This window comes from Gymnogyps californianus, chromosome 23 (assembly GCF_018139145.2).
Source record: "Gymnogyps californianus isolate 813 chromosome 23, ASM1813914v2, whole genome shotgun sequence".
NCBI lineage: Eukaryota > Metazoa > Chordata > Aves > Accipitriformes > Cathartidae > Gymnogyps > Gymnogyps californianus.
The window spans coordinates 877,057-900,101 of NC_059493.1; the positions used below are offsets into that span (position 1 = coordinate 877,057).

At 45.4% G+C, this 23,045-nt stretch overlaps 1 protein-coding gene across 6 annotated transcripts in view; it reads right to left on the reverse strand.

Moving 5' to 3' along the window:
* AAK1 (AP2 associated kinase 1) overlaps positions 1-22,714 on the reverse strand; it is an 85,826-nt gene extending 63,112 nt beyond the window's left edge. For all 6 annotated transcript variants that reach the window (XM_050910369.1, XM_050910366.1, XM_050910368.1 and 3 more), the window contains exon 1: positions 22,387-22,714. In XM_050910369.1, coding sequence (XP_050766326.1) covers positions 22,387-22,549 — 163 coding nt within the window. In that variant the 5' untranslated portion in view covers positions 22,550-22,714. The remainder of the gene's footprint in view (positions 1-22,386) is intronic.
* Positions 22,715-23,045: the final 331 nt, after the last annotated feature.

A 23,045-nucleotide genomic window follows, 5' to 3' on the forward strand; every position in this document is an offset into this window, starting at 1 on the left:
CCGGGTTTTGGCAGTATCCAGGATTTAGTCCAGAAAGGCACAACATAATCAAGAACGTCTAACTTCTCTCAGGTAGTCATTCCACATTTAAATCAGAAAAGGTGTGAAAAATACCACCTTAATTTGAATTTCTCTGCATTTATTACACCTTCCACTGCTAATTGCCTTCAGCACTCCCCGTTTTGCATGCAGAGAACTTGACTGCGAAACACTCAGTAAAACAGCAGGAGGAGGAGGAAAGCGGAAAGGGATAGAGAAAGAGCACAAAGAACAGCAGCTTCTTGTCACACTCCTCATACACAAATGGCTCTAGAAATAAAAGATCAAAGTCCATTAGCAGGACATACAGGCCAATTTTAAGAATACCGAGAACCTACACCTGCAAATTGGCTTCCAAAGGAAGCAGCAGGTGCACAGACAGGGCAGAGAAATCTGGCCACCGGCCTTCATGCATTCCACACATATTTACAGAAATGGGGCTTGATCATATCCATGCGCCAGAGCTACAACAGGAATCCTGCTCCTTCCAGGAGTGTTTCAGGCTGCAGGCCTTTCCAGGCCAAGGTCAGAGCTATAGGTATATCTGCTTATAGGTTTCTCATGCAACAACCGCTGTACGTCTGAATGTCTGGAAATGGCAGGGATGCCTTTAGTGGTCTGTACCTAGACCTAGAGAGATTTCCTTTTAAGTTTCTTGTGCACAAGAGATGGTTTTGGAGCTTTGGTCTATCCTTCACCTCCCAAGTCCCTCGCACATTTATTACTGACTGCTCGTGAACTGCACATCCTGCTAAAGAAAATGGCACTCGCCCGAAACTGTTGCATTGCACAAAAGGTTAACAGTAACACCACATCTTCATTTTAAGGTTAGGGGTTAAGGTGCATAAGTAGGTTACCAGCTAATACACTTGAAGCATTTTGAAGTACTTGAAACCTTTTTATTGGCAACTGTGGCCAATACTTCAGATACATGCTAAAAGAGCAGTTCCAGAAGGACCAGTACTCCCACAGCTACCTCAAAAGCAGCAACTTTGCTGGTAAGAAGCAGACAGAAAACGCAGTTCACATTTTTCAGCAAGGTATGACAGAGAAGAGGGGAAGGAGGACCTAATAGATGGCTGAAATTTTCACTTGGCAGCACTAGACAGCCCGGAACGGCGATGCTGTTCAGCACAGCCCAGGAAGGGACCGAGCTATCAAGGACCTGGACTGCAGCCAACACTGCCTAACGAAGGCTTTCTAATGGATTTAAGAGTTTTCTTTCACCTACCATGCAGCATTACACAGTAGAAGAGGGACCTGTTTGTGGAAGCTGATGGGTGTCTTCTACGGGTTGCAGCGGTAAGGACGGGTGCTGCCCAGCTCTCGCTGTCTGCCTGGTCACCGCTGCACTGAACAAGCAGGTTTTGCTTAGACAAGTCACCCAGCACTCATCTGAACTCTGACGGTTTTTCACAGTACCGTGCTGAAATTAAATACACTTACTTTAGCTTTTAACTATCCTGCTAACAGCTGCTCCCCACTGGTTAACCCTTCCTCCTCGCACAATACCTATCTACAACATTACCACCTCGTCAGCCTCAAGGACTACGTTCAGCTTCCAGAGCCTCGGACCACAACCAACTTCTCCCTCCTTATTCCAGTCCAACCCCCAACTTTGCTAAATGTGGGCAAAGTTGAAAGGAAATAGATCAAAGACAAATTGACAAGCAATTACTATGAAGCACTGCCAGATGCACATTACAGGACCATTTACTTCTATTTTCAGTGAACGGCAAGCAAGACAACCCTTCCAACGGCCAGCAATTGCCAGCTCTAGTGCAATATGCCAGCTCCAATACAATAGACAGACATGCCAGGATTTGTGTAACTCCAAGCCAACCAAGGTCAGCTCAAGAGCCTGCGCTGCCTCAAGTGAAGTTAAGATAGCTGTGCCACACATGGCCGGGGAGGGTGGGTCACACACAAGGCAGAGCTTAGAAGCAAAGTAATCCAGGCGCTAGGAACATCCTCACATCTTTGCCGGTAGAGCCTTTTTTCCAGTACCCGTATGGAAAGCAAAAGGCAAGCGATCAATCCAGGCTTCAGATGCAACAGAGCAAATAAATCCAGAGACTTTGCAAGCACCAGAAGGGAGAGAAGCAAGAACTAAGCCTGAGAGTCAGCTCAGAGGACAGTTCTGCCTTGCATTCATAAACAAGTGCCTGTGATTTAAAGTTCTGAAGGAAATTCAACTCTTCCCATACAAGTCAGCAGAAGCTAAAATACCGCTCTCATTCTAAGACATAAAAAGTTATTTATATGCTCATCCTTAAGATGTATTAACATTGTTGAACAGGTAGCGTGCAGTCAGTATTGCAATTACCATCAGCTTAGAGCCAACAACAGCCACAGGTCTCTTGGGAAACATCACTGTTTTTTGCACTTAGGCCTGCATCTACCTCTACAACAGCATGGGAACACAGTTATCTTGCTACACACTTCTGGCCTGACTGTTGTTCTTGCTAACTGGTTTTAGGATAGGCTGGGGGGGGGGAGGGGGGGGAAGAAAAAAAAAAAAAAAGGGATGTTCCAATTATCTCCAGTCAATACAAATGCCAGAGCAATTTTCCATGCAGGTTTGTGTCAGTGTACTGGCCAGTTTCCAGCGCTGGTAGTTATATTTTCAGCTCTTCTGTAATTTCAGCAGGATGCAGAACTCTTCACAGCCAGGCAAGCACTTCTAAACTAGGTAAAACCAGCCACACAAAGCTGCACGTGATCACCTCTCTTAGCTCCTCGCAAGGTAAGAAGATAGCACTCTGCTGCATTTAAGTGATTCACATGTATTGCAAGCCTGCAATCCTCTTGCAACCAGCAAGTCACAGGCAGCCAGCAATGCCGATCTGCAAACAAGCGCAAGATGCTGCCTCCAGGTAAGCTGCACTAACTAATGCTATGGTGAGGAAGTTTACAGAGAAATGGGTCGCTCCTTCCATCACCCTTTTGTGATAAGCTCTTCCAGGGCTGCCTTTCACTGGTGAACATACAAATTAGCCAAGCTCAGTAACTGCTGCTACAGCAGATGAACTGTACGCTGAACACTGCACGCCTTACCCTCGATGGACACAACTGCCCTCCGGCACAGCCTAGGTCTTCTGGACCAACAGACCCACCTTGTCCTTCTGGGACGGCCCCATTGGTGGTGGTGGTGGTGGTAGGGAAACCATCAGAAATAGCTTGTCTTGAGAACCCCCTTCCTACCAACACAATTACTGTACCTTCACACACAATCGCTTACTCGGCTGTTGGAGCTGCATTTAAGCTCTGCTCCAGATCTTCAAACACACCCTATCAGATAACTATTTAAACAGCAGAGAAGAAAACAAGGTATTACTGCAGGCAGGTTTTGTGCCTGCCAGACAACAGGTCCCCACAAAAAGCCTGTTTTGTTCATGCTGAGCCAAAATAAAGCAAGCTCAACCGTAGCCAGACAGCGTTTGAAGCACACAGGCCACTTCACCCGAGTTAATCATAGTCCAGAAGAGGCCTGGCTGGACTCTGCCCTGTACACACAAAGTAAAGCAGGTTAGATTTCACAGGATCTGCGGGACCAAAGGCCTTTTCACAAGCCATTAGTGTTCCCAAAACACACTGCATTTTCTGTGTTACCCTGCTATGCTGATCCACCACCCTCTGCAAGAGACAGCAGGTACGCTAACAAAATAGAAATAGCTTCATCCAAACACAATTAGGCAGAACACCTCCTTTTAAAATCCATGCTGAAAGTACCTCCCAGAGACGTTAAGCGCTGTTTGCACAGGAGCAAACGAGACAGGTAGCATGATGATCTCCCAGCTGCGTGTTTGAGCTCTGCAATAATAGCTATAAAAACAACATCTCCACCACATGGATGTGTCTTCCCTCTGCAAACATTTTCAAGTTTTGTCTTAGATCACATCCCTCATTTTTTTCCAAGGCTACTGTGGATAACCCAAAAGCAGCTAGGTTTGAGGAGGAGGAATCGCTCCTCTTTTCAGTTAAGTTAGTCAAATCATTGGGCTTGGAAGAGCCAACTATCACATCATCAATTCCCACTTTAAAAAAAGTCACTGCTTCATTTTGGATTTTCTCCATCACCCTTCTACAAACAAATTAACAATATCTGGAACTACCATAGTTCCTGATCAACGTTCTGGAAGCCACTAAAAACTTTATTCTTCAGGGGTGAAATTCTTTCCTGAGCTGGACAAACAATGCATGTGGTTTACCACTGAATTGTTTCCAGCTTTCTGTGTTTTAGCTCTATCTCATCCACCTCAAAGCTCAGCATGCCAGACAGCCCACCGTGCTTTAGCACCAAAGCTGAGGGGACAGCCAAGTGTTTTTCAGATGTCCCCTACAACTGCCCTAGGCATATTTAGCCTCCAGGGACAGCCAGCAAGGCATTTTAAGCTCCGGTTGTGCTAGTAGGTACTTAAAAATTAAGTGCTTTGCTGAACCAGGCACGAAGCCACTCATTTGCACAATCCGAATGCTTACCGATTCTTATCCATCAAGAATTATGTCATATTTTGCCTTATCTCACAAGCCAGAAGAGCTTCCTTAGCATTCACTTTCCTAAGTACAAGGGGCAGGCTCACTGAATTTTTTTGCTTTTTCCTCTCCCCCAAGTCAGGATGCTGTGATCCAGTTACGGGAAAATCACATCAACTCCCTTGCACAGGGTGTTTGCAGCTCACCATTCCCAAAGCTTTACTAAAACATAGTTCCCAGCACTTATTTTTCCCACAGTCATAGCCACAACCAGCTGACACACAGAAACTGCACATTACCCATCACTGCACATCATCACTTGGCAACACCAGAACCATTTTCTCTCTGCTGCTGTACTGAGAAAGCCATCCTGCACCTCTGACACCTCTCTCTAGCTGGCATAACATGCAGTCATCTAACAAAAAAAAAAGTTTTTCCCTAATTGTGTATACACAAAGTCATTCCTTCCCACCCAAACTATTCTATGATTCTATGATACGATCCTTGACCATAAAGCACCAAAATAGAGGGCTATCTTTTCCAGGGACAGAGATGGCTTCAGCAAACCTCAACTTTGGAGTCACTTACCCTTCACCACAAAGAAAAAAGGCCAAGGAAAACACTTTGGGCAAAGTTAAGCAATACAATCATCTGTAATTATTTTAGACAATGGCCAAGTTCAGCTAACGTTAGCATCAAGCTCCACAAGCATATCAGGGAAAAGCACTCAGATGTGCCAGTGCTGCTCTTCTACAGCTCTTAGTACCAGTTTTCAACAAAGGTGAAATAACAACCCAGTCTCGGTTCTCCCCACCTATAAACCAAGGATGAAGATGGACAAGTGACTCATCTGCAGGACAGGGAAAAAACACCAAGGTGCCCTGGGATTCTCTCCTCAGACCACACTGGGGCTGCTGAGCTGCAGAGACCTTCAGAAAAACTTCCCGTTACTGCTAGAAAGCATTACTGTGCATCACAACATGAATCTTGCTGTCAAGAGGAGACTCGCCCGGCAGCTCCTATAAAAAGCACCACACTCGGTCCCAAGAACACAGCAATAACGGGAAGGAAAGCAAAGGGCAACAGTCCCTTACTGATGACGTCTCATGTGTGATGATCTTGTGTTGCCCTCCACACAGATAAATATTCGCTGGTTAATTTTTATATGGGCATTTTATTTTAATTGTAGCTCCACTACTCAACTATGATGGGCATTAGGATTATAGTGCTATTTTTGTCAGTATTAATCTGCACTAGTATATTCTTTCTGCTGTCTTTTATTCCACTCTTCCATTGCCCAGCAGGAGGGTATCACAGCAGCATACCTGCTAAAAAACGTACGATTTCAAATCCCATTTTTCCCCTTTTGATGCAACTTCTCCATCACTTCTGAGCTCTTTGTTTCCAGGGCAGGATATTTCACCCCAAAATAAGTTTTCTGTTCCAGTACTACCTCTTTTTATTACCAAATGCGCCCACAAACTGGGATCAGCATTGTGAACTTCTCTGCTTTGATACATAAGGAATTGGAGTGGTCAGGATCACTGCACATTGTTTCTTCTGCTTTACGAAGCATCTGCAACACCTTTAAAGTTAGGCAGAGATGTCAGCGTTAACACCTTTAAAGAAAAATACAACTCCCTCAAGATTTGTTTTTAAAGTGGTTTGAGGTTTAATTAAGAAACCACAGTAATGAGGCAGACTTTGCATTAGGGCTGTAACATCCAAGATCACAGCTATATCAAAGAAAGTAAAGACGACACTGGCACAAGCTATGATTTACCGAGTTCAACCTGGAATGTTACCTCTGCTCCCACTTCCTTGACACGGAGATTGTCAGAAACACAAGCAATTTGCAAATAAATCCTCTGTTCTTTAAGTCATGGTCTTAAAAAGGATGCTACTAGAGTAGGAAAACCTCCGATTAACAAAAAAGGCAAAAAATTAAGAACCTGACCAAAGAACCCATGGGTCAGTGTGACAACATACTACTCATAGCAGCAGCATGAAGCAGAGGCCCTGCTTACACAGCTCACATCCCTGAGCTCTGCTTTACAGACGTCAGCTCTGCAGGCTGTCTCCAGAAAGCAAATTTGTGCTGGAAGGGCACCTTCAGGTGTCCAGCCAGGGAAAGTCCAGAAAAGACCCCTCAAACCGCAGCATCTCATAGTCAGAGATAGTAGCAAGTCATCCTAACGGGATGGGACTGAAGGTTCACCCAGAACCCCCTCTCATTACATTTTGGGTATGGCACGACATATTACCAACAAGAAGAAACATTTTTAGAGGTTTCCCAGTACTGCCAGGCATCACAAAGGGCCCTGACTGTTGCCAAGAATCCAGTCTTAAAAGTGAACATTAGATCTGTTACTCACAAGCTTGCTTCGGTCTGGTGAAAGATTAATCACCGATACAGTCAAACAGCATTTCCTACACCCTCTGCTTTTTTAGAAGGCAGTAGGAGGTAGTCTGCTACTATAAAGCCTGCAGGCAAAGGGGCACTTCAGTTTTCCCCGAGCAAAGACACCAGACTCACTGCAGTTAGATAACTGCAGGCTCACTAGCATTGTATTTTCTTCCTTTTTCATGGTCATCTCCACCTAAGCGGCATCCCAAAAAGTGAGCGCTTTGGGCCTTCAAACTTCTCTCTCTCTCCCCAGTGGTTTTACAGCTTCATGACTAACATACAAAATCTGCATTAAAAAAAAAAGTGGATTTTATTCTTGCCCCAGTGGAGTCGAATGGAGGTACGTCGAGGATGACAAGATTAACGGACAGAGGGAGGCTTTCTCCAGCCTCATTTCACCCTCTCCAAATTGCAACAGGATGCTGGTAAGCAACACAGGACTGTCTCACTGAAAAAGCATGGCCCTGTGTCACCACGTCACTGTCTGGCACAGGATTTCACCTGACTCATCCTCTCGCTTATAGGCAGGACTGACAATGCCCGCAGTCACTCCTGACACGTCTGTCTAATCTGTTCTTTAGCTACTCTACTTACACATTCTCCACATGCTCTTGAGTGGTTTATTCCTGGGGTGGTGTTACCCTTACCGTCAGGAAGTCTCACCAAACTCTCCATTGACTTGATTTCAACCCCAGATTCTTACCCTACACACCACAGACACCAACAAGCTACTGCCAGTCTTTTCTCCACAACCTCCTGCATAGCTGGAGGTATGCTATCCAGAGTGTCTTTTCCAGATTACCTAGCACAAAAAGACTAAAAAGACTTGAAGCAGTGGTGGTTGTACTAATGTCCTCCTTTGTGTTTGTATTTTGCTGTTTTATTACTACATGTTGCAGTGTTCATCATGACACTTGGGGTTTGGGATTTAATTAATGCCTATGACTCACTCTCCCACCCAATTCCATAACTCTCTGGTTACATTAGGGTATTTACATGTTATTTTTTATCCATATAAGCGAAGATTATTCACCCTCAAGTTGCACGCACAGAAAACACATAGCCTATCCTAGAGGCACGAGCTTGCATCATGTCTCAGGAGTACGTGGACATAATTGGTGTTTGTTTCCCACGATCCAGGGTACAAAATTAGGATTTTCTTTACGTAGGCTAAGCTGTGTCAACAGCTTGCAAGCTCAAGCACAAAGTAGTGACAGGGTGTGCTCAGCCACCAGCTGAAACAGAACAGGCTCACACACAGAAACCCACAGCTATAAGTGTGACTTGAATGACTTTCTGAAGGTGGCAATGAGAACAGAGAGGTGAAACGCGGGACACACCGCACGGACAACAGAACAAGCAGTAGTCTCTGCGGAACCAGGAAGGCCTGAATATGGATCTCCTGGTCTTACTACACCCAAGTTCCTCTAACTCCAACCAGTGCGCGTGTTTGTGTGTGTGTACATGCATGTTATAAACCAAAGAGTCCAGTTCTGAACAAGAACAAAACAAAAACCCTTATCCCCCGCCAACAGACTCTCCAGCTGAGAAAAGCAGATAATAAGGCTAAACTAAACAGGTCTACTCTCAGTCGAGATTTTCCTACTTCAAAGGAAATAACAAGCTTTACTTAGTTGTTTTTTGTTTTATTTTTCTGAAGTCACTTGACTTATGCTAAAGCACAACAGTGCCAAGTTTAAGGGACTACTTCAATCTAAAAGGCCTGCCCCAGCATCTCCGAGAGTAGTGTTTGGAGCAAGCTATTAAGATGAACTCTACATATCAGAAATACAAACCACTGGTCTCTGCAGGGTAGAAAGCAGGGTCTCTGTAGGGTACTGCAGGGGTTCTCCTTCAGCTCAAGGCCTCTAAAACAAAGATACAAGTCCTTATAGTCTGTGCAGGCCTAATAGCTATGAAGCAAATGAGACCGCAGAAAACAAAGTACCATGCTTCCTTTCGTGCATGGGAGCAGTCCCTGGGAAGCTCCCCATGCTCATTTCCAAGAGGAAAGATACAGCTCTCAGTGTCTTACCTCACCATATTCACCTGTACAGGGAGTTAAACACCATTAAAACAAAACAAAAAACCAGTGTAGATTCTGGTTGGTTTACTAAGCTTTCAGTTGTGGGTTAGTCTGTTCCTTTGAGCTGTTTCCATTGCCCCTAAACAGCACTTTAAAAGGCTTCATACTGGAGTGGAGATAGAACTGCTCTGGGAAACTTATCAAATTCAATCTTGAAACATCAACCGCCAATTAAATAGTCTGAACATTTAAGAGTTATCTTGAGGGCAAAGAAAGAAAAGCAAACCACTAACTCCAGCTGAAAGAGCTTCGTCTGCCTAAGTAGCAATGGTCACAATCACTCAAATTTCATCCATGTTCTGACCATTTTAAGTGGCTGTAGGAGCGAATCAGAGCTTCAGAACTGCGGGGAAAGTAGACAGCACCTAGAGAAAGCATAAAGGACACCTAGTATTTCCAGACAGGAAACCTGAAACAGGCACAAATATCAGGAGAATCAGCTGAAACCTGCATCTCCCCAGATGAGGTACTAAGCAGATGGAAAATTAGCTAAGCAGGTACGTTTGCAACAAGATCAGGAATTTAATAGTGATCATACTCAAAAGAAGATTGTAACAGTCACATAACCGTAAAAAGTCAAGAGAGCTCCGAGTTAAACTGAACTTACAGGAAATGCAGCTTCTCATTGTATAAATATTTCTAGTGATACTTTAACTAAAGAAACCCTACAAGGAACATGGACTCAGGTTGCGTGTCAAGCTATCCAAGGATAGCATCCTCCTGGCATAGGACAAACTCTTGAAGAATATTCAGACTTTGCTGGGCAGCAGCCCCATAAAATCACCAACTTGCCTTCCCTCCTTGCAGAGCAAGCATGTACACAACTCGCTTCCTCCTAGCAAAGGCTGGGGCTTCACAGGTTTGGTCCTACTGCCAGAGGAAAGCAGTGTTGGGAAATCAAGGTAGATTCTGTGTTCACATGGTTCATATTCGTACCAACACCAGTTCTGAGCAGAGCAGGTCATAAATCACATTCAATCCTGTTTCACACAGACAGCCTGTGGCAGAGAGAATTACACATGCAGCCCTACAGCTCCAGAGGTCTCACCGTTTAGGCATGAGGCTCTGCACTCTGCCACCAATGATAACCGTTCTAAGCAGCAAGAAATTCTCCACACGGCTCACATTTGAGCTGGAAAGAATTTGGTCTCCACAAAGTAAATTTGCACATATGAGCAATACAGTTTCCATGTTCTATTGGCTTAAAAAAAGAGGAGCCTCCATTGCTGGCCAGCAACAATCTGTTAGGCAGCTTCGTGCTGAGCAAGTTCGCCGGGCACGGAAAGCCCAGCATCTGCGTCAGCTTTGTGCCTGCTACAAAATGCAAACTGCTGCACAACTGATTTAGTGGGAGGGGGGAAAGAAAAAAAAGGAAAAAAAGCCAGCTACAAAGGTATCTCCAGAGTCATGTGCATCCATTAGACACCACACACCATCAAGGCAAAGATCTGCATCCAATACTGCAAAGAAGCCCAAGGTGTGCAGGTGAAACCCTGCTTTTTAGAAACTCCTCTCACTACCAACTCAAGAAAGCAGTAGCTCTCACAGCTCCAGCTGTAGCACTGCTTAAGCTCTAGTCTTTAAATACCACTAGACAAACTTTAATAGAACATCTAGCATATCTAACAGAGCAAAGGACTTCTCCCCAGGTAAAATAAAGGCTCAAGCTCATGTAGAGCTCGTGGGTCAGATTCTAAGCAAGAGTAAAGCAGGGACATAGTTAGCCCTACACAGATTTACCATAGCTGAGAATCCTAATGTGATTATCCAATATTACCAACATAATTACAGGGCCCTCGCTTAGTGTCATTGCTGCAATATCTAGGCCATGACACGACAGATTTAGATTTACAGGCTCCACCCTCTTCTGGGCGCTTTTTAAACAGGCAGGACGTCACAGTTAATGTTAGTGTGGCAGTCACAGCCACGAGCGCCTAAATTATTGTGAAATAATACAACCAGAAACATCACCCAACACCAAACAGAAGCACGGTCTTTACCTCTCCTAATTTTAGGAGAGCAAGACTGGTTGGCTAGGGCTTGTTGCAGTTTTTGGGGGTGAACATTTAGTTTATTAGCTATGATGCTCACAACTGCAAACAGCCACAAAATATTTATAAAGTCACAGGCATTTTCACTGCACTGATGACATGGAAAAAGATTAACGGCCTCTTCCTCAATTCTCTGGGTTCTATTTTGATAGGTCTGATTTAAAGCTGTTTAGCTTCATTTCTTTGCATTTTTCAGGACCCTGTCTCATTACAGATCTTTAAGAGCCGCTCCTCTCCCCTAGATGATACCCCTTCAACTCCCAGCCAGTTCCATGGAGAAAGTCAAAGAAGGAAGCTGTAAATCATAACATAGCAGAGAAAGGAGGGGAGAAAAAAAGGGGGCAGGGGGGGAGGAAAGGAAATTAATCTCTGCCATGCAACAGCATATTAGAAGCCTAAAATAATCAGTGGGCAAGATTCATCCTGTGCATTAACCCTGCATTCCCTTTTCAAAAGCTATAGTCCAAGGGCAGCAATAGCTTGTCACACTACGCATCCTCCAAGAACACAGTCAGAACACAGTCCGGACACCTTAATTTAGGGGTATTAAAGTCTCGCAGCATTTGTGACAGCAATTTCATAACAAGTAACAGCTCACTAAAGGCTATGGAACTGTACTGGCCTTCACAGCAGGAAGCACGTTTACATGTTCACGTGGGTAGATTTGCTAGGCATGTGCTCCGCTTTCCAGTCTTGTGCATCCACTCAATTCCTCCCTGACGTGCAGACTTGGAAACCCAAAGCTGATGGAGCAGTGTTTTATTACTATGCAGCAAGATACACTGCCTCCAAGTAGATTACTTGGCAAAGCAGACTCAGTCCCTCTCTATTGTGACAATTTTAGTCCTTGAACTTCCACTGTAAGACTGAAAAAAAAAAAAATTAATGGGTCATGAATAACTCACAGCTTAAAAAAAGGAAAAAAAAAAAAAAAATCATTTGTTTAGTTATCAGTCAGCCCTCTAAAAAGCACATTTCAGCTGCTATTATTCCAAGCAGCTGGTAATAGCATCTGAGACCTCGTTCATCTCCAAGTGAAATTAGCAATGGCATAAACATGCTGCAGAGCATGACTGTTTTTGAGTGAACATGACTGGAACTGCAAAGCCAGCAAGAAGCTGCAGCAACTGCATGCAGCTGAAAAGCTTCACTGGAAACGCAAGGAAGTGGTGAATCACGTTGACAGGAGAGGAGAGAAAAAACAAAACTAGTTGAGCAGAGAGCAGGTTGTAGCTGGAGGTGTAAAGGAAGGAGAAAACAAGACTAAGCTGGCCAGGGCTGGGACTGGTTTTTCACTGGACTTGCTTGCAAGGGCCAGCCAGAGCGGGCTTACTGGAGACCTTAAGTGCTATGGTAACAGCAAACTCCATTTGGGAAGCAATTATGCAAGGATCCAAAGAGAGCTCATGGCAACAGACAAGTTAGACATTTAGGAATTTTGATTACTATGGTAGCACCCAGACATCCCTACTGAGCAAAGCAGCATGAAAAACACAAGAGAAACCCTAATACATACGTTCTAGGAAAAGCTCAAGTTTACAGCTAACGTGATACTACAAGAGCTTCACAACAGCGTATGCAGGTTTGTTTCAAACAGGTTTCTTCTGCTTAAACCCAGGAATCCAGATTGCAGCCTTTTCAGGTCTCCCATATAACTACAGGTATACTCTTGAGCCACAGGAGTGCCATCTCACTGAGTAACAGGAAAACACAACTTAAGGACTACATAATATTCCTCTAGCACAGCAATGAACTTTTCAACTCCTCAGTACATGCCAAGCACGGAGAGAGGTATCTACTATCCCACCAGGCAGCTCTCAGGGAATTCACACCACTAGGTACAGTCAGGAGCGCACAGTATCCATCATTCAGCACAGGGAAAAATTTTTAAAAAATTAAAAAAAAAAAAAAAATCAGCCCTACATGAAGCAGGGCTTTGAGTTTTTCCACATATACACAGGTGAGGAAGGAGAGAGATATGAATAGGCATATGCCTGTCTGTTCATTTGTCAGATGTCCAGAAACAGGAAAGGGTTGCAGGGGTCCAGAATCTGCAGTCTTGTGATTGTTACTCACAAGCCCCATAATTATTAGGGATTTAATTCGTCAGCTCAAATGAACTTATATAATTGCTTGAGAATCCCAACTTACATGTAATATATCAATATCTGCATTTCTAGCCTGCTCAGTAGCAGAAAAAGCTTCAAAGGTACAACCTAAGTGCTTCTTATGTCGCTAAGTTTAAAACAAAAGCAAAAGGTAGAAAACCACCATCTGTCCCACTCCAAAAATAGCATCATTTTAATTTTTTAAAAATCCAATACATGTTTAATCCTGTCACGTGTTCCGTTGAATGCTGTGTGAGCAACGTTGAGTTTGCGTGTTTCCTGTGGTCTCTGAATAACATCAGATCTTTAGAAGATACTGTGCGTTAATTATCATGTCATGATCAGCTGTAAGATTACGGCTGCTCGCACCTAGCGATGTGTCTTTCTGAATGTGCCTCCTAAGGCGGCAGCACACGAGCAGATTTTGCTACCGAACGCAAATGTTGAGCCTCAGCAGGCACAGGCAAGGGCAGCCAGGCATCTCCCAGGAGTACAGATATTCTTTGTTCTGTGTTTGCATTATGTGACACAGGGCCCTAGTCCATGACAAAAGTTCCTTAATACTATGGTGACATGAATATTAATGACACTGTGGTTAAAACACCAGACAAGGAGTTACATTTGCATTTAATACAAGGCTTCATCACTGCTTTCCTACATAGCCCTTATCAAATCGCTACATCTTCATGGGCTTCAGTTTCTCATTTGTAAAATAATTTGATAAGCCTTTCTTCCACCATCTGATTGTCTACTTTGCAGAGAGGGGAAGGGGAACAACCACACACAGACCACAAGTTGTACGACACCTAGTACACAGCAGTCTTTATGTTCGCTGAAGGGCAGAGACAGCACAACAGTTCAAACTGCAACTGCTAATCAGGTATAGAAACAGAAGGGTAAACTCACATTCACATATCTAAGTACATTTTCTAACTCAAAAGCAACAGGTAAAGGCCAAAAGAAAGGCTCTGACTTTCAGCAGAATTTTTCTTGCCAGAAATACGCACTCAAGGCACCCCAGGACAGAGTCTGACCCAAGTCTGTAACTGCCCCTTCCCTTTCTCTCTGCCATACTGTCCCTCCTCCATCCTTTGCCACCCCACAATCCACACATCGGTGCTCTGCGATGCATTTTTTTATTTCCTTACAAACACAACCAATAAAAGAAAAGAACCTAAGAACCAGCAGGATCTCACCAGTTGACAACTGGGGCTGGCTTCTTGTGTCATCTTGCATTCGCTGACCTGTGAAAGGGCTGTAATGAATAGGCAGCCACCAAAGAGCTTAAGTCAGAACACACTCAACTTTGCAAGCAGCGCTTGCTGAAGTTCCCAGGGAATATTCAGTGCACATCAGTTAGCATCCACATCACCTGCTCCTGCTTGACCCTACCTGCACTGCAAGGGGGAAATAAGGCACAGAGATGCTGGATGAGTTTAGCAGGTACCTCTCAAGTGTTTAAGATGCCTAATGGGATATTTGCAGAACTCCAGTCAAAGCAACAGGGATCCTACAAAGAGAGAACCTTTCCATCCCAGCCACTGAGCCATCCTTGCTTATCTCTGCTTATCTCCTGCCCTTACCCCAACTCTCTCCCCAAAGAGACATGGCACTGCCTCTTCCCTCCAGCCAATGTCTCCTGCCTATTTGTGCTGAATCCCAGAGGGCTGGTTATTCCTTGTTATTCATCTACTCTCTACACACCACGCATACGCCTGCCTAACAAGAGATGCTACAATAACTGGGTAAAAAAGAAAGGCAGGTGTGTCAGCGTGCGAGTATACGCACACACACACGTGCTTTCACAGATCCTTCTCCTAACTTAAAAGGAGATTTTCTTCAAGAATTCCACCATATCTTTCATGCCACCAATCATTTGCATATCCCCTGGTATTAGACACTTCTTGCCAAAGGTCATGAAGAGAGTTATTAGACCAGAGCCCAAGGGTCAACAGCAGCCACAAATATCTTCATGTGAACACACTGCAGTCATAAGGCAAGGATTTCCTATCGATCCAGGTCACTCCTCCGAAGCAGCAGCTAAACGCCGGAGAGAAGGTCTTTATTTCTGAAGCACTTCCCAAGTCAGAAGCAATTAATCCTTCAGAGGCTCGTGACAGGTAACTAAAGTATCACTGACTTAGCAGGTAGGTCGTGCAGAGAAGGCACATAAAGCACTTCTGTGTTCCTCTCACATCAGCACTGATTATCTGTGTTCATTTTAAGTATTTTAAAACACTTTGAAAGTCTGAGTCTTATATCACTCTCACTCCCGCAACATCTGAATAGCTTCCATGTACAATCCAGGATAGCAGTAAAGTCACAAAAACAGGTATACCACATCAAACCAAGGGTTGCTCTTGCTTGCTATGGTGCTTTGAACAGAAACTGATGTTCAGGGAAAGCTCGCGTGAACCAGGCCACATCGTGCTTCTCACGGAGCATTCTGCACTTCTTTAAGAGACAAGCTCCGAGTTTATTTTACTGCTGCCATTAGAGTTGTGCAGCAAAAGCACATGTCAACCCTGCAAGCATCATTTAGCTTACAGACGTAAAGGCGATACAAGCTAAGACATCATCTGAATAACAGCTGTGCATTTAGACAGCTTCAGAAGACCATGTATTTTACTATCACACCCTCAAGAACAGCACGCCAGATTGCTTTTTAAGTTCACACAGGCACATTTTGGGGTCACCCCCCTATTACAGCCCTAAGAACACCAAATAGGAAGTAAAACCAGCCTGTTCATAACAGTGAATGAATGAAGATCAGATCTACCTGTCCTCATCACAGCACCAGCTAGCTTCCAGCTCAACCGTGGGGTGGATGTACATGCACGCAAAGTCTCTGCTTGGGGAACTCAGCTGCTGATGGCTTTTTTTATTTTTAATCTATGAGATCACCCGTCACTGGTACGTAATTTGTTTCTGCAAAATCATGAAGCAAACCAGATGCTATGAGCGTCTTGTTCCAAAAAAGTCTTTAATCCAATCCTGTGACACATGGCCTGGGGTCCTGATGTCAGCATGGGTTCTGCCACAGAGCAAGCGTAAATTTATGCCCAAATCACACGTGTGCCAAGAGCATGCCCATTTAAAACACAGAGAGGCAGCATTTGAGAGAAAACACAGACTGCAATTAAAGCACTCAATCTGGAAGGCCAGAGATCAATTCCTGACTTGGCCACACATACTCTGCATTGCTTCACCTTCATATCTCAGTATATTATTTCCCAGCAGCCCTAAAAGGAACGGAAGGACACTTTCATAGACCGTGCCAGGGCTCAGATACTCTGGCAACAGGGTAGTGAGAGCTCCTCACATTAGAGGAGCTGCAGCAGCTCTCCTCTGCTTTCATTCTACTGTATCACATTTGTAGGCAGCTAACAATAACCTTCATTTCATTTAGTGGCAATTCCTGGACCTCCTACAAAAGGAGAAAAGGAAAGTTTCCATAATGATAAAAAGCCACAAATGAGAGAGAATTACCTTGCAACCGTGTTTCACTTAAGACTTTCCAAATCTTTTCCTTGTGCTTGTAAATCACTGTCAGTATTGTTCCTACCTTCAAGAAAGTACAGCAGCCAGTATCTGATTTAAGGAGGTATGTTTTCAATATCGTACTGCCACAAGGACATCCTGCGCTTCCCCCCATCCAAGAAAGAAGGCATTCTTTCCTGGGAAACTTACTTATTCAGTTACCTCTCGTTATCAAAAGAGAACTCCTCCATAAACTGAATTGGCTTATGGCATGTTTCTCCTCAGAGACTTCCTGTCTCCTTCCACATGTGAAACACGAGTAAACACTTACTTAGTACAAATGAAGGCAAATTGGTTGTGACTTTCCAGAAGAGCAGCAGCAAGTCCTGCAGCTGGCAAGCTGCTGTTCCAACAGGCACAGCCTCAGTCTCTCCAAATCACTATTTTCACTGAAAAAAGTCACCTTCAAAGGAAGCAGCTTCCAGTCTCAATGCAAGTGTGCAGCACCTAGTCAGTCCTGACCCCTTATTAGACATGATTAATGCAGGTGGGTGAGCTTGGAAGGCAGCAAGTGCTAAACCCAAAGTGAATTCCAGCTTGTCTTCAGCACATTTATAACTTACCACCTGCTCTCTTCAACTGATGACAAGCTCCTGTACAAAGGGGAGAAGGCCCACGACACAATAAAAACATTATGGCAGTACATGCTCCCCTTGGATCCAAACACCATTGCTGGTGTTGCAACCAGAAGTAGTAACCTGTCCATATATAACTACTAGAACACTTCTGCAAGACCCGAGTTGGATAGTTAAACCCTGTATTTTCCCCAGCCAGAATCCCAAAACTAAGCTTTCTTATACTAAGTAATTGACAACTTCGTAAGCCTGTTGCAGGACTCCTTGAATGAGAAACTATTTTGTTTTAACACAGAAGGCTCTTTCCTGGGAAGACAACTGCAGAAAACTTGTCCTCCCATGACAGCACTGGGCTAACACTACCATTAAATATGCTTTTAGCTAACATAGCTGTTACATAAGAAACTAGCCACCCCCGTGTACAATCCCAGACCCATTCTCTGACATGTTGCGTAAAGCTTACAAGCCAGGCTAGATGATGCGAGTCTCCGGGCTATACAACTTCTTACACAGTTAAATCCACTAACACCTTCTTTTCCTTCCTGATTACATCTAGGGACACGGCACACACTCTGCCTCAGCAAAATCTGTGCTGCTAAAAGCACCAAAACACTTGGGATACCTTCACATTTACCAAATAAGTCACTCGGGATTCTTCACCAGTTTGCCTGGCTTGCACGCTCAAAAAAACAGACTACTAGAACACAGAGGAGCCAATACCCTACCTAGCAGTGCAGAGCGCAGTGTACGTGCCCTGCCTCACAAGGTACACAGGAAAAGCAATGGGGGAAAAAAAAAAAAAAAAAAAAAAATCACATGTCCCATTCCAAGAGGAGAAATAGTTTAATTCCTAATCCAAATGTCACTGGTCAGCTGATTAGCAGCTGACACTTGGCAAAAGCTAGAAGGCAATAACTGACAAAATACACTTCAAAGTGATGTCTTGAACCCAGCCACACTGGAATTGGGTTGAGGATCATGTAAGCCTGCAAAATTTACCTCAGATGGGGTTTGTTTTAAAGTGAAGTTATTTCAGAAGAAGCTCACGTGTAATTTCAGTGACTTCAGGTTACGGTGCTGCACACTCCAGGGAAAGGAAGTGCTGAGGGCAAGCCAGGCAGGGGTCAGCAGAAGTCCTCCGCAACTAGCCCAACCACACGTTTAGGCAGCTCAGGGGACCACCTTCCCCCCATTGGGGACAGGTTGTGCACTCACAGCCTTACCAAGCTCTTCATACACACGTTGGCCTGCAGGTCTGCTAAAGAAAATCACGATGAAACCTTCCCACAATGTCCGTCTTTTCAAAACAGAGTAAAAAAAAATAGAGCTGGCAAATTTAAGCTGATTTTGCATTGGCTTATAACGCCAATCATTAAATGCTTTGAAATACACATTAGCTAGCAGCACACACACAAGCACGTAGCTGCAAAAATTTCAGTGAAACACCCGACAATTATTAAACCTGAATCCCCTAAATTACACATTTTAAGGGGAAAAGACTATAAGTAGCACCTTCTGAAAAATACTACTAATTGAAAAAGTGACCTTTCACAGACCTGAAGAAACGCAGCCTGTATCTTTTGCTAGAAGTAGACCAAGACAAACAAAATCCTAGCTCAAACACGCACCCCATCAACGCTTACGTACCTTGGATCAATTCAGCACTCTTACAATATTGCAAGTACACAGAGTAACACGAAACATAGCCCCCTGAGAACTGGACACTGGGGCAATCCCCACCTTGTTTGTTTTAGCTCAGAGGAGTACATGTGGCTTGTGGTACTTCGCCACACAGGCGCATCCCACAAACTCCTTAGCAAATTTCTGATTTCTGGCAACATCCTTCTAAATGTTTCTGCTGCTCTGGTCCTCATCAGAGAGACACCATCCTCCTTATAGCTCCAGCGTGGGGTTTTGGGGTGGGTTTTGGTTGGTTTTTTTTCCCTACACACAGGCAGAAACAAAAAGCAGCATCCAATTTGATCACACTGGTTTCGTTTCTTTTCATAAACAAAAGAGTAAGATAGTAGCCTGACTCACCCACACACTCAAATGCCTCCTGGGCATTCACCTCAGCTCCGTGAAACACCAGTCACCTTAAAGTCCCTAACAACCCCCCTCAGCCCATACTGGAGCTCTACGATGATGCTGCCGACTTTAACCCTGGCCTTGCAGAACTCCAAGGCCAGCAGTGCTGACCTCCCACAGCAGTTAATCCTCATGCAAACTTCGAGGGGAATTTTTCAAGAGATTATTCGTGCTATTATATGGATTAGAGCAAGATGACTACAAAGACTCAACTAAGAATCACCTATTGCAATATACTGTTTGTAAAAAAAATACTGATTCACCGGTATTACAACACCATGGACAAACAACCATTCAAGTTTCTTCTATATTATTCCCATTGACTTCCTTCCAAAAGGAAGGAATGTTCCTCCTCGCCCAGGAAAGCAAGTATCCAGACACAACTATTTTTAAAGGGGTGGGGGGTGTACCTAACCGCAGCGGATATTTTGGGGGATCTACGCAAGAGACTGTGAGCACGTGGAGACATCTGCCATCTGGCACACTTCACAGTGCCCGCATTAAGGACTCCCATCCTGGGCCAGGGAGCAGTCATCTTCAGCAGGGTTGCTCAGCAGAATTGAGGGTGACCAGTCACAGCTTTGACAGATAGAGGTAAATCCCAGCCCTTCAATTCCAAAAGTTCTGGTTCAACCAGTTCCTCAGGCTTGCAACTCAAGTCTCCCCTACACCATCCATCATCATTTCAGAGACTCTTTCTTTTAAGCCACTTTTACATCTCATTTATTTTCTAGGCTTCACATGCTGCACCAGAACTCAGGCCTCTCCTCTCCCTTCTAAAGCAATGGGGATGAGAGATATTTCTTTCCCAGACAGGATACTCCTCCTCCTCCTCCAAAGTGCTTCTCAGGGGACTTTTCCTTTTAGCAGAAATAGCCAAGACTTCACGAGTTGCCTTTTCAACACTGCTGAACCACCAAAATTCACTGCAGATACAAAAAAGTTTTCCAGCCGAGGATTCAGACGTCAGTAGTGCAGGGACCACATTGCCAGAGAGCTCCCCAGGTCTCCAGCTGAGTCAGTGAAAAAATGTTCTTTACCAGCACTTGGGGAGCACACGCAGCTACGCCAAAAGGCCAGAAGTATGCAAAGCTGCAGCACTTCTGACCCACGCTGACTCCCCAGATGACCTACCTTTCCTATAAAGGAAATGGCATTCTCACTCCTCTGTTCCCATCAGAAGGCGACAACCTGCAAACCTACAAGCCACCTTGCTCTTGTCCCCTCGGAGACTTCACTCACCACACAGAAGGATTTCGGACTGCCCACAGGAGTCTAACTGTGAGGAAAACACCTGCGTAGCACATTTCACCAAAAGAACTTCCTCAGCCTTATAGCGTGGGCAGGAAGAGAAGACAGCACCTATTTTACAGGCCTGCTGCACCTCGCTTGGCCTGCGCATGCAGATCTAAGAGTTGTAGCCAACCCTAGGCCATGCTCCATCCCAGAGGCCAGCCAGGAAACGAGGAGTCACAGGGAAAAGCCCTCACAAGCAGCAGTTCCTCTGGGACAGCGAGGTACGGAGGGGAGGCACTTCTCCTGCGCAATCTGCGCTACCACTTCATAACTTTGGTGGCTGTAGCTCAGGCCTGCTGAGCAGGAGAGAGCCCAGTGACACACAGGCTCACTTCCTGGTGCTGTCAGCACCGGGGCAGAACCTGCCAACAGATTATTCATCAGCAAAAAAAGCCTCTGTTTTCCCATGTTACCAGGATGAGGCCAACCTGCATTAAAAAAAGACTGTGACGGCTTCTCAGGTTTAGCTCATATAGTTCCTAAGCTTCTAGGGCCAAAAGGGCCTTGGAAATATCAGCCAAGGCAAACCTATGTTGCAAATTTCAAGTCAGGAAAAAAAAAAAAAATCACTATAGTTACTAACTGAAGGACTGTTTTCGGTGCTCCTCTCAGCTCAGCATGCAGCAGAACATATCAGAAACCATGTCTGAAAGATGGTCATAGACCGATTTTCTTGTACACTGCGGTGACTTTTTACAAACCTGAATGCATACAGCGTACACAAAGTCCCTTTTCCATTTTAGGGTTCTTTCTGTAAAAGCCAACACAGGTCCTCCCACTCAGCTCTCACACAGCAGCTACCCTCTCCTTCGCAATTACAAGATCAAAACAAAACACTGTTTTGACTGAAATTGCAAAGGATGCTGCGCAGGACGACAGACCAGGAGCAGGTCTAAGGAGGCCAACATCTCTCTGAAGGTCGAGGCTAAGGTTACCAGCCAGAGCCGTTCATAAGGTTCCTTATAGCCCAAACAAATGAAATGTAAAATGATAGTTAAAGCAGCAGTGCTGGTTACAATTTAAAAAATGCCACCAGCAGCTTGCTGCACTGCAAGGACTGTACATGTAAAGAGTTTTATAATCCCTACTGTTCATTTTTAGTTCTTTAATTGTTTTATTTTGAAGAAAAAAAAAAAAATGCAGTTGGGATTACCGCTTCCCCTGCAGAAACCCCACACAAACAGAAATCCCTCATCCCAGATTGCAGCTAGCTCTACTCAGCCTACCTATTTGCATGAGATATCTACAAGGAATTTACTCCAGTGTTTTATTCCTCTCTGCTTGAGGTAGGAAAGGAGGCAACCGGCTGAAGAAAGTTAGAGTGAAGGCCACTGCTTTCTTTATTTACAGCACCTCGTTCTGCACCAAAAAAATTGACAATTTTAGTGTGGGGGTTTTTTTAAATAACTCCTGGTTTAGGGAAGGTGGGAAACAATTAACTTCTGAAACCCCCTCAGTTTCTAAAGCATTTAAAAAAGACCAAAACCAAACCCAGCAAACCCACACTGGGTTTACACATGGGAAGACCAGAAATGTCAGCTTGCAGATGCCACTGGATTGCAAGTCTGTCAAGGACAATGAAATATTAGGGGAGCTAGGGATAGAGGGGGAGGCGGAGTGCACGGGAAAGGCCAAAGCCTCCCTTTCCAGCTTTGTGAGGGAAAGGGGGAGGGAAAAGAAGCAAAGGCAGAGCGCTCTGCAAAAGGCACTGGGGTCTTACCTTCCGCCAGCACCTCGTCCACCGTCACCTGGTACCGGCCGATGCTGAACACCCTGCCGATGTACCCGCTGCCCGGGCCACCGCTGCCGCCGCCACCGCCGCTGGTGCCCGATCCAGGGCCAGAGCCACCCTGCTCCCGACGCGAGTCGAAAAACTTCTTCATTTCTCAGGAGGCGGCAGCTGCCTGGTTATGGGGGCGATGCTATTTTTAAGGTCCCGAGCCCCCTCCTTGTTCCTCTTGCAGCCCGGCCGAGGCCGGCGAGGGGGACCCGGGGCCGCTCGCCTTGTGGGGCCAAGCAGAGCAGGCGCGCTGTCCTCCGGGGGATTCACACCTGCAAAACCACAGAGGGGATAACGGGAGGGGAAAGGCGGTTATCCCCACGGCACGGCCTGGGCCACCGCAGCCCCCTCAGGGGAGCCCTGACTGACAGGGCCCCTGACAGGGCCCCCCGCCCGGTACCTCTCTGCGGGCGGGGTGCCTCCATGCACCCCGCAGCGGCGCCCAGGGCCGGCCTGCCGCAGCCCCACCGGCTGCCCGCGGTGGGTCACGGCGGGGGCCGCCTGCCGGCAGGGCCCGGAGCCCGCATCGCTGCCTGGCGGAGCTCCCGGCGGCCACCGAGCCCGTCAGGGACCGACCCCGCCGCCGCCGCCGCCCCCCG